This window comes from Uloborus diversus, chromosome 1 (assembly GCF_026930045.1).
Source record: "Uloborus diversus isolate 005 chromosome 1, Udiv.v.3.1, whole genome shotgun sequence".
NCBI classification, from domain to species: Eukaryota; Metazoa; Arthropoda; class Arachnida; order Araneae; family Uloboridae; genus Uloborus; species Uloborus diversus.
The window spans coordinates 203,781,966-203,795,032 of NC_072731.1; the positions used below are offsets into that span (position 1 = coordinate 203,781,966).

Below are 13,067 nucleotides of genomic sequence, written 5' to 3' on the forward strand. Positions count from 1 at the left end.
CCCCTTGGCGTCTGCTGTTGCTTTCACCGTCGTTTCTCTCTTTTTAATAAACACTAGCAAGAACAGAATCTTAACAGCCTACTTGTCGACAGTTGCTGAAATCTTCGGACCGTTATTATTTCCTTTCTGTCAAATTCGCTTACATCATCTGCCTTTTTCATCAATCGCAAAGGTAAGTGGTAGACTGATTTTGTACCTTAACAAGAATCAGTTTATATGATTCCAACGTAACCACGTGTCCTCTAAGTCAGACAGACGAAACCATTGAAACATTTGATTATGAAATTTTTTTCTATAGTGTATAATACAATTCATAATAGTTCTACACTTCAAAACCGTGTGAAACGGTAATCTGCGGCTCTACGATAAATTAAGTTTTACACTTTTAAATTAATAATCATTTTTACCGCCAAACTGTTAGAAAAGTAGACAGTTATTTATTTAATTGAATATGTTAAACAGTTATGTTTTTAATAGAATGTTTTAGAGAAAGATATCTTGACATGCATGTTTAAATTTGAAACTTTTTAACTCAGTCGTGTTGGAAGATTTGCTGCAGTACCCGGTCCGCAGTTTTACCGTAGCATCCACGCTATATTTTTCTTATCTGAATGAGATTCATGCCGAAACCTAGGCTGTCCAAGGGGACTGTTTTAGGGGTTAAACCCCTCCCATTGGGGAAAAAATAATAAACCAAATGACGAAAATGTATATTTGACTTAATTTATTTTTAATGTGAAAGTTTGTGTGCAGAGCTTATTTTCTTTTTTTTTTTTTTTTTTTTGTTTTTTTTTTTAACTTTCTCTCTAAAGCTTTTCTGCAATTTACGACTGTTAGAGCTTTACAAATTGGAATAATATTTTGAAAAACTGGTGGAAAAACCGCTGAATGATTTGTTAATAGAAAGTTTCATCTCCGTTAATATTTCTTACTGTAAGGAAGTTATAATGAATTTGGTATATGTTGCAGCTATGAAGATGCATAAGTGATAGTGTTTGTCAATGTAATATGAACCTGCAATACGCTTTTTCTTGTTTAGGGTATTAAGCATTATTTTGGAATGTAAAATCAGATAGAAATGCAAATAAATGAATCGTTAGACAGTTTTCAATACTTATTGCAATATACATAATAAACCGATTTAATTTTAAAAAACAGACAAGGTTTTTTAAAGAATAAAATAGGGTAACACCCCCAGTAATTGGCACTTCTAACAAAAATGTCATAAAATAAGATTTATATCCAATCTTTTAAAAGTAGAAGGCTGTATATCAACTGAATGTACATTTACTTTAAAGATTATAACTTCAATTCATGTTACTAAATAGTAGCAGTGAATAGGAAAGAGAAACAATTGTGGCTTGTGTCGAATCAGCCATTTTTGTTGCAAAAGCTTCTTCTCTGGCTGAAGGGAAGCATGCGCATCAATCCATTAAAATCTGACTTAAAATGTATTTTAAATTTTGGTTGTCAAAAGTTTTGTTTAGTGGAAAAGTGTTACTTTGAGTGGATAGAAGAAAACTTTTGTCTCTTTTTCGGTTTTTGAAGAAATGATGGATGCCATTTAGTGGTGCTCCAGTTTTGCTAGTCCCCAGTAATTGGCACATGTGCTTATAGTCTCTAATGTGTTGTTCAGTGTGCCGTTAGTTTGATTTCTGATACTTTTGCAGCAAAAATATTGTATGGGTTCTACTATCGAATTGAATCCTCCAGGATCTACTGTTAAATTAAAAAAAAAAACAATAAAAACAAACATGTTTGGCCATCACAGTCAGATATTGCGACTGCAGAGAACTGATTCATTTTTTTATGGTTCCTTAGAATCATCGGGTAATGTTCTTCTATTTCTGTGGAAACAGCTATAATTCGTAAAATCAAAACTGCATGCCGAGTGATGAAACAGCAATAATCTCGATATTTTTTTTCATGTAACATTCCAAATTTTTATTTCTCTAAAATACGTTTTTTAACGTTAAGATGTGTAATTTAACATTAATTTATGTAAAATTACCTACTCTAAATTAACATTAATAATGTTTCTTATGATGATGAAATTTGTATGTAATATAAAAGTGAAAAATAAAGTAATTTTTTAATTCTTTTAATATGTGCCAATTACTGGATCACAAGGTGTCATACACTGGGGTATCAGGTGCCAATTACTGGTGATTTTGGTAACTTTTTGTACATTAATTTTTATAAAAATATCTATTCAAATATTTTTGCTTTTAGTGAACTGAATAGATGCAGAGAGGTGCATTCTTTGATACAAAAATATTTACAAGTAAATATTTAGTTTCTAAGAAATGAAAGTAGAGGTAAGTTTAAGGACAAACTCTTAAAGTGCCAATTACTGGGGTTCTTACCCTAAGATTTGACGTAAAAGAAGCTGTTAAATGAAGGGACACTGCGTTCACTTGCGCAGCTAAAATTATCCTTCTGGAGGGGTGGGGTGGGTTTCTACAATCCTTGCAAGTGTATAAATGCCATACTGGGATCAGCAGTTTGGCGTAAATCTGAAGTTTGTGAAGGATTAACTCCCTCTCCCCCCCCCCCCTCGGGTAGTGGGGTAGAAACATTAAAACCCCTCTTTATGATAATCTGGACGGGCCTGCCGAAATCATACGTTAAGCAAGAAGCGTTTTTACAGCCGCAAGAGCGTTGCCGTCAACAAAACATATTAATAGTGCACATATTTTGCCTTTCAATGGCCCGACAGTCTTTCGGTGCGCGCGCAATTGGGAAGGACGTTAATAATTACATGCCGCCAGGGATGCAAGCGTACCTCCCTGTCACCTCTGTACCATCGAAGCGTGGCAGGGGGGTTTCCTCCCAAGGAAACGCAGTTGAAGGTATGCAGGTCTCCTACACGCAGGGCCTGACCCTCCTCGTAGCCCAAGATCGTCGGCGGCTGAGGGGGATCTGCTGAAGAAAACGAACACACATGCATTATACCGTGGGGCCTTATCGTGAAAAAACATTTCAAAAACTAGAGTGGGAAATAATAACTCAAAATATTTCCAATTTACCCAACAAATGTAACTTATATGCAGTAAGTAACCGCTCTATAGCCAGGTCTAAGGCAGACATACATGAAATACACCTAAATATACTATGCCTGGCCTGCAATCTTCGAGTTGAACTGAACCATGCTTCGGTCACTCGTTTTGTCAGTGTTATTCTATGTATTAGCAACCAGTTTGTTTGGCACTCTTGGCTTCCTTAAGAGGTTTTAAACCTCCAGTTCAGTCACTTCCTATGCCGAGTTGATGAGTGCTAATGAGCACGAAACTACAGTCCTCAGCTGGAATGACTGAGCTGGTGGTGCATTTCATAAATGTAACTTATTTCCTTGAAATAGTGTGTAGAAACGCGGTTAATACTGATACCATCAGGGTTTTTTTTTTTTTTTTTTTTTTTTTTTCTTGTATCAAATACCACTAGGATCAAATACGGAACTACTAATATCGTAAATTTTTCTTTCAGAAAGGTTTTATAAAATTACTATAGTATGAGCGATTTATATGTGTACGGTGAATCTACATTAAACCATATAAACGTTGACGACATATATTTAAAAACTATCTCTGAAGAAACCCCCACACTCCTCCCCTCTAAAACACAAATACGTAATTAAAATTTCTGAAATGCATTCTTATACATTAGGGTTTAGTGAAAAAACCTAATTTGAGAAATGTGTAAAGCCTATATGCGGAAAAGTTGCCTCTTACCATACCTATTTAGCATACAAAACTTCAGCTAAATCAAATAATATTTTTAGCTGTCCATTTGACTTTGAATTTTAAGTAAGTAACCTGATTTTTCACCAAACTAGCAAAAATGGAATGATAAAATATAATTACGTCTCATTTGAAACTTTGTGTGTTTAAAATGAAACTCTTGATAAATAAATACCTAATATACAGTTAGTTGAATTACCTAGGCGATTGCAAAATTGCTTTCAAACGCGTATTAAGCGCGGTAATCGCACATGCTCTCCCACCACACTTTCTTATTGCGTTTACTGGTATCCACTGCGTTCTTTGTTCTAGTTGATTGTCTCTCTCTTTTAAAGTATTTAGTTTAGTTTTATCTATTACAAACCATTAAAATTATTACTTCAAATGAAAATGAAGACACTGTTTTTGCATATAAACAACTTGAAAATAAAAAACAAAAAACGCAATTATAAGTCAAGGTTTTTCTTTAGCATCGTAAATAAGATGAGCGTTAAATTTTGTAAGTGCAACTGAATTGTAGTTAATTAAACTGAAATAGTTATATGCATTGAAATTTATTGCAGAAATTTTTAGTTTTTAAACATAGTTATCAAGGTTGGCCATTTTTTTTTCCTTTCAAAGCTGTTGAAGGCCCATCTCTCTCGCACATTTTATATTGTTGGCCAGCATTGACAACAGAATGTTTTCTTGGCATGAATACTTCATTTTATTATACTGTAAACTGCAAAATTATTCACTTCCAATCCGATGTGATAATTTAGATTTAATATTACAAAATATACTCTAACAACCGAATAGTTCTATTTGCTGTCGTTAACCTTCTACAATCACTGTAATCATTCTCAACAAGCAGAATGAAATATTTTCGTTTAGAATTTCACTCAGCATTTTGTAGATTTACCATTGATGTGTGCTAAGTTCATCAGGGGCAACCTCTGCCAAAGATACATCTACTTTTTAAAAGTTTACTACAGCCATATCGTCAAAGGACTAGTTCATTCCCAATTTCTAAACCATATCCTTTTTACCCAGCGGTTATTTCCATTCAAATATTGGAGTAAATGGCGTAATGAAGTTAATAAATAAACCATTGCAAAGAACGTCTAATAGAAATCTCAATTTTCCTTATAAACCCACTTTAAAACCTGTATTGGCAACTGTTTGCACTTAACCTATAGCGCGTTACTTAGAAATATCAATAATTTTCTTTCAAGAAGTTAATATGCGTATTTTAATGTTATGAGAGCTACCAGACATAGGAGTTACAAGGATATCATACTTTAATTTAAGTTATGAGAGTAAAACAATTTGGTCTTCAGTTGTCTTTCTAGCTTTATTTTTTTCATTCCTGAATTTGAATCAAAATATTGCTCCTTCGACCGTCAAAGTACAGCATTTTCTTATGAAAAGTGTTATTCCTCATTTTTCTTTTCCAAGTCAATGAGTATTTTTCTACTTTTCCTTATGATTTGACGACGTCCAATTTCTTTGGAGGAATCTTCTTTGGCAATTATTCAAATACAAATGTGACGACCAGCAACAGGCAACCAGACAACCAGATGACCAGACCAGCAGCAAGGCCCAGCTTGGCAGTCCTAGATCAGGTAGTCCCTAATGAAGATCATTGGCCCTCTTAAAGCTATTTACCCCCTTACGTGCTGTTAAGAGCATGTGCGATTAGCGCGCTTAATACGCATTTGAAAGCAATTTCACAATCGCCTAGGTAATTCAACTAACTATATATTAATTATTTAGTTTTTTAGAGTTTTATTTCAAACACCCAAAGTTTCAAATGAGAGATAATTATATTTTATCATTTCATTTTCGCCAGTTTTGGTGAAAAATCAGGCTAATTACTTAAAATTCAAAGTCAAATGGGCAGCTAAAGATATTATTTGTTTTATCTGAAATTTTGTTCGATAAATAGGCATGGTAAGAGGCAACTTTTCCGCATATATGCGTTGATCATTTGTCAATTTCGTTTTTTTTTTCACTCCACCCTATTATACATGCTGCCACTTAGTGGCAAAAAAAAATACACCATGTTCTATCTTTCTTTTTTTTTAAATTGCTAATGATACGTTTCGGACAAATTGTGCATTGATTTTAATATAAACAAAGAAGAAACAACTTATCCAATTCAGGAAACTTCTTACTGAGGTCACTTGTGATCATTTTGTATTGAAATAGAGGAAAAAGAAAAATAGTGTAAACAGTCTAGAGCAGTGGTTCTGAACCTTTTTCACGTCGCGACTCCTTTTTCACCAATTAAACAACCTGCGATCCCCTAGGTGTCCTTTCCGGAGATGCTCAGGTCATAAAAATCTTAAGATAGTTTTAGTATCTCTAACTTTCATTGAAGTGAACGAAGTCATTTTCTTTTAACAAGTCGGTTGTCGAGAGGTCAAAAAATAGGGGAGATGGTGTTTGACAGCCCCTCATTTGTTTTGCTTTTTTTGTTTTTTTTGTTTTTTCAAACACATGTATAGCAAGAGAGAGTGAGAGTCTAGGTGTTTCCAACTTTTATTTTAGTGAGTGAAAGCATTATCTCTTAACAAGGCCATAAAGATATAAAAAAGGGGGGGAGAGCGATTGTCAGCCACTCTATTTTGTCAAACGTATGTATAGCAAGAGAGAGAGAGGAGAGTCCAGATCTCTGCTTGGAGGGGGCGAAGGTTCACTGTTAGCATACGCGCAGTCAAATCAGGAGAACTGCGTTATAAGCGGAGAAAGAGCATTAACAATATGAACCTACAGTCGAAAGTTGTGTAAAATTCACGAAGGTCCTCATTCGGGAAATGTCCGAAATAATAGTTCTAAAATTACAGTTTGCACGACAACTGGCAAATGTTAGGAGGAGACGTTCAAGGACTTTTATGATTTGAAAATTCTTGAAATTGAAGTTCTAAAGGGGGAAGTTTTAGATGATATTTAACGATAGTGGAGGGGGCGGAAGATCGGGGATGCCCTCTCATTTTTTTTAAAAAATGAAAGGGATGTGTCCTAAATAAACTCAGTTGTAGACCATCTTTGTTGAAGTTAAGGGAAATGAAGGGGTTCGTTGAAACCATCCCGGGAGAATTTTTGAATTTGAAGCCCTAAAAACGCAAGTACAAGACATTTTTGTAAACGTTCGGAAAAAGGTTTGGACTCGAATTCTCTCCCCCGGCATTTTTTCGGAATTGAAGTTCCAAAAACGATATTTTAGAGGAGTTTTAATGATGTGGGAGGAGAGAGGAGTGGCGGTACTTCCAAGGAAATTGTTGGAAATTTAAATCCGAAAACAGAATAGTATACAATCTTTAAAAAGAAGGCGAAATGATCGGAGACTATCTGGAGGTTTTTTTGTTTTTTTTTTTTTTTTTTTTGAAATTTAAGCCCTAAAAACTAAAATTTATACTATATTTAATTATGTGAAGGGGACAGGCAGCCACTCCTCAAATTTTTTTTCGAAATTTAAAGTCTAAAAACCCATTTCTTGTCTATTTTTTATGAAGATAGAGGACATAATGGAGTTCGGGCTCTTTTAGAAATACATATTTACAAATTAAGTCCTAAAAACGCATTTTCAGGTCATCTTTCAGGATAAGGATTGGGGTTTAGACTTTAGAGAATCCTTCATCGAAATTATTCAAAATTGAATTTCCAAAAAGAAATTTTAGATGATATTAGTTGATGTCAGCGGGAGGTGAATTCAAGAATTTTTTGCGGTGATTTGTAGGGATAGAAGTCCTTAAACCAAAATGTAAGATAATCTTAGAAGACATTGGGGAATTAGGTCCTCTGGTTTCTGGTATGAGGGGGCGGGAGGTGCAACCCCATAGCACCTCTTCTGGATTCGCAGCTGCGCTCAACTATTGATGCTACTCTAAAATACTACTTTTCCCCTACGTATTTTAATTTTTAAGCGATGCAATGAATTTTTTTAAATCTAGGGATCATATCGCGATCCCTTAAGAAATGCTTTGCATTCCCACAAGTTGGGAACCCCTGCTCTAGAGGTAAGTCTTTGTAAATTAGCGACTCATCGGTCGCTAAAAAACGAGGAAGGGTTTATTTTTTTCCCCTTGTTTGAATAATTGCTTCTCTAAAAACCTCTTTATTGTTTCTTCTTTTTTGTTTTCTTTTTTTTTTCCAGGAATAAACTGTATTACACAACTTTACATTTTGACACATCATACTGCTGTTCGGCAAAACTAAATGAAACTCATTTAAAAATTTTAAATCTTGGTTGTTTAAGTGAAGTTAATATAAAAATTAAGTTAACTTTTCCTTCAGAGAAAGAAAGATGAGATGATAAATACTCACAAGTCACTGCGATTTTATGCGTTCTGAAGGTCTTTTTTCGAACAGGTGGATTTTCAGCATAACAAGCAAATGTTTTCACATCGGGATCCTGAAACAAGAAATGTAAACATCTTGTCAGTAGATAACTTTTTCGTTCTTAAAATAAGCCATTGCACATTTAAAAAAGTCAAAGATCTAAAAAAATAAATACTTATGGCATAAATTATTTTTGAAAATTAGTTTTCCAAAGTTCTAATCATACTCTTAATTTATAAACATATTTCAGCAATTAAATGTGTATGTTTCAAGGATTCCTATATTTCTAAACCAGAAAACATTTTAGTATAAATAGTGACTTCAATAGAATTTTTTTCAACCATTCCATTTATGTGATATATTTTCTGCCTCCAAGCGATTCGGGAAGAAGGAAGAAGAACGATTGTAAATGCCTGAGACTTTGCCCGTTGATTTATCTCTTATTTATCGAGAATTATTTTGCCAACAAAATGATTTACATCTTTAGAATTTGTACGAGCATGGAGTTGGAACAAATTATTTCTTCTTCTTCTTCTTATAAGCTCATTCATAATTTAAAGTGAATGTGTGCAAACAAGAGCCATAAATTCCAGTTTAAAAAACTAGCGAAATAAAACATTGTAGAGAAGAGATAAAACGTCTCCATTCAATTTTAAAATTATCTTTGAAACACATTTTTTTTTTCTTCTCGTCACTGCACTCGCGTATTTCAGTGACTTTTTAAAAGCAATCTTACTTCATTACTTTCCAGCTGTTATAAATCCAGCAGGTATAAATTAGCTCATTCTATTTTTTTTTTTTTTTCAAGTTGTATTTTGAATTAGCTAATTTGTTTTATAATTCATATACTAGTTTAGCATTTTTTTTCATTTCTTCATTTACGTTTCATTTCTTCTTTTAGTTTATGCATCTATGACGAAACAGGTGCATCATTTTAGTATGTTAGCCTAGTAGAAAAATGGTTTCCGGGATTATTGCTTTACGCGCTTCTCGCTAACTGCGCAGCAACATGGAAAAAAGAACGTGGGAGAAAATTAAAACGAGAAAAATCTAAAATCAGTAAATTAAGCCCATTTTTTAACTGTGACAGCAAATACCATCATCATTTTGGTTTGTAACATCAACATCCCAGTTGAAACGCATTGATTCAGTTGGAAATTGATGCAGATAAAATAAAGTGATTAGAACATAATTGAGCAAAGCTGCTAAATTCTTCAAAACAGAGTTTTAAAATTTGTTTTTCAGAACGTTTCGCAATGATAGGTGCAGTAGGTAGTTGTAAAAAACGAGGAATTTGGTAATTGATACAAAAAGACACAGAAAAAAAGCTTGAGAGGCGTTATAAGATGAATAATAAATGCGTTGAATTTTATTTGAAAATTCAAAAATTAACAGTCGGTTTAGACTATTGAAAACCACTTATAACTGTGATTGATGTAAATCTACTTAAAAACTCCTATTGATATTTTTTCACTCCATTTTAGTTAAGCTCTTCTTAGTTTAGTTTCTAATTTTATATTGAGCGAATGTGGCAACAGATACGAAATAATATTATGACGATTACGTTCTAAGATTGTGTAGCTAAGAGTTGTACGTTACCTTATAAGTTATACGAAATTCATGATTCTGTATTTGGTGAAGAAAATAGATTAATACAAAGAATCCAGTCTAGAGTCTCTACAGTGATGTTCATTTCCTTTTTAGCAATTATATGCATCGCATTCTATAATGTAGAAAGTGTTCGGAACTTAATGTAATGTAAATACAAAATCTAACAGAACTCGTATGCTTCCCCTAAAAAAAATTAACCACAACTTCACCACAGTACATCTTTCCCTCGTGCTCGACTCAAGACCCAATCATCAACGTGCTGCCCAAACATCCTTTTCAGCAAAATGGACGGAAGCTACACGAATCTGAAGCGAAAAAGGAGCGTACGTGACAAAAGCTTGCTACATACGATAGCTCAACGGCGGCATTCAAGATTTATGGATAGACTTACCACTTGGCTTCCCTGTTTCTTAATGGAATGCAATACGCTCGGTATCCATGACAACAACCCTTCCAAATATCCTGTGCGTCCTAAGCACTTGAACGTGATGGCACATACGCGAGTAGAGACTTGTTTGGCACCTTGAAAAATGTACGCGAGCGTAGGAAAGTTTTATTATTAGTTTTCAGGCGAACATTTATTTCATTTTGTTGCGGAGTTAACGAGGACGAATTGCCAGGAAGGATGTTGGATATACGATCATCGATTGTAGTGAGTCATGTATTTTTATTAATCATACGTTTACACGTGAGGAAATTTCACACAGAAATGGCTGCTAGCTGATTTGAGTGTACGTGGAAAGGAATGCATCAAAACACGGAGTCACAATAAAGAGGAGAAATTTCTTGAAAACCTTCTACACCTGTTATCTTGCACCTGCGCGGTGTTTAGTTTGCTACCAGTTAAAGAAATATTTTAAAAGGAGCATATCACAGGCGAACTTACTGTATCTAAATGTTTAAAGACAAAGTAATCGTTAAAGTTAAAAAAGTTATATAAAAAATATGCATGCTTTTTGCTCTTTTTTGTTCGTTTTTTAGGTTGTACCTGTCATTTTTATTGAAAATGTATTCTTTATTACGAAAATGTCATGTACTGTACTGGTGGCAGTGCGTATAGTTTAGTATCTTGTAATTAAAAATGTCCTTCTATGTAAAACAAGTTTATACTTATTTTTATTTTTCAATCATCTGTATTTTGAAAAGTGCGAAATGTCTTATTTGTATTTTTAAAACATTCATTGCTTCAATTTTTTATGAGTTGTTCAATGTTGTATTAAATTAAGAGATAGATTTATTTCTTAGGTCTTAAATGCAAGTCTTCTTTGTGGATGATAAAGAGAAAAGATTAGTTAATCGCACAAGAAGGAATAATTAATTGCTCAAAACTGTCCATTTATGTAAAAGTAGATGCAGCATAATATTGCATAATTTAAATTTTGAATTGTTACGGCAATTCATATTTTTTTCACATAATTGTGAATTAAAGTAAAATGATTTTTTTTTAATTACGACTAAAATTTGTTCATTGATTATCCCAAAAACCTAGCCAGTTGTGAATAACCGCCATCTTTTATGGGGAACGAATTTGTGTTAAACATGAAATCTGAGCTTCAACTTTCATCTTTATTATGCTGCTTTATGCGTAACCAGAGCTAGACATTAATTAGGAACAGCGATAGGGGGCGTAATATGCACACCTTTGGTTTGAGAGTGTATGAGCTCGTTGCCAATTAGTAGAAATGTTTTGGACTGTGGAAGAGAGAAATTTATTCTTTTGAAAGTTATTCATGACCCATTGTGCAGGATAACTAGATGAGGCAAATTTCTGGGCCTCTTTTGATCATCACGTTTGTTATCAAGTTTTGTGCGTAGCGTATAGAATAGTAAATAAACTTGTGTTTATTAAAGTAATTAGGTTATCGCTCTTGTTTTCCCTCATGGAAACTGAAAATTCTATCATATCATTACTCAAACTAATCCTTTAGCAAGAAAAATACTGCTAAAATGTTCAATATTTATTAATAGTGATATGTATCTTGAAAGATCTCTGTAAATACAAATAAATGGGCAACGTTAAATATTTACCGAAGCAATTATCATGTTTTATTACGCAAAGACCAGAGCCGTTTCCTTAAAAATCCCTATTTCCTCTTCCTCCTTAACAAAGACTCTTCAAAGAAAAATGTCCTCTTACTTAATTGCGTTTTCTTTCTAGAAGCTTTTGTTAATGGCACGTTTTACTTCCATTGTATAAATAGCGGCTTCTTTTGTTTCCACCTACAGTGGATTTATATTAACAATTAAGATGCCTGCTTCTAAGCTTAGTTTCAGGGAATCATCATTTTTGTTTTGAACTAGGAAATAACAGTTGCTTTAAGGAATAGGGTGAAGATTTTTTTTTTTTTTTTCATTTCCTTCAAAAAAAAAAAAAAATTCTCTCGAATATTTTTACATGCATTAATGAAGTTCTTGCCTCATGGTTTAAAGCCAGACAAAATATTATTTGCCATTCTAAGAAAGTTTTGTTTGTGTTTAAATGGAACTAAATTACATGATTTTTTTTTTTTTTTTGAAAAAAAACTTATTGTTGCAAATAAGTATGCATACCCAGAAACAAAATGAGTCAGAATTTCTGATTTTTGCAAGTTGGTGAGATTCAAAAAGTTCACGTGCAGTGAGAAAAATCATAATCATTTTTAATATCCGTTTTCGGGTAGTTTCGATTCGAAAATGAATCAGCATCAGTTCATATTGACGTCTACGTGTATACCAACTGCAAATTCATTACTTGCAAATAAATTTGCTATTAGAAATACCTCAAAAAAAAGTGTTCCTGCTTAGAAGAAAAATCAATTGCGTACCCCTCTGGAAGAGATTTACTCAAAATGATAATGAAGTCACATTAAAAGTTGTTCTAAAGGAACACCGTGTCCCGAATATTCTACGTAGTTTCGCTTTAAGTTAAGCCTTCCACAAAACATTTGTTCTTCTTAAACGAACACTTCCCGAAATGTTCGATCCTTATTCAATACCCCTTAAAACATGTATGTTTTCTAATGTCGAGTTAACTAATATTTTTGTGCATTTATTGATGATTTTCGTTACTGAATAATTAATGCATTTGATACTTAAAGACCATTTTATGTATTTACATTGCTAGATTTAAAATGAACGTCAATTTTTGAGTTAAATGTGAATGTTATTCGAAGCAAAACGTCCACTACCCACTCTCAAATGACGCAGCGAAAAGTAAAGGTATGTTAGTGATTAAACATAGGTTTTCAATAATAAGTGGTTAATGTATAAATCCTACGGGAGTAGTAGTTTTTCTTAATCCCGCAGAATGCATTACCTGTCAAAAATATCACTACTAGTTCTTTGCCACGAAGTATATTGATGTTTCTTGTAATGCTTTAATTAACCATATACAAAATTCCATTTTTGAAAAAG

The 13,067-nt window shown here is 33.3% G+C and overlaps 1 protein-coding gene across 1 annotated transcript in view; it reads right to left on the minus strand.

The window, feature by feature from the left end:
• The window catches only part of LOC129218240 (nephrin-like), a 176,258-nt gene that overhangs the window by 33,364 nt on the left and 129,827 nt on the right, over window positions 1–13,067 (minus strand). Inside the window, exon 7 of the mRNA XM_054852467.1 lies at window positions 7,975–8,136. Within this exon, the coding sequence (XP_054708442.1) occupies window positions 7,975–8,136 (162 nt within the window). The remainder of the gene's footprint in view (window positions 1–7,974; window positions 8,137–13,067) is intronic.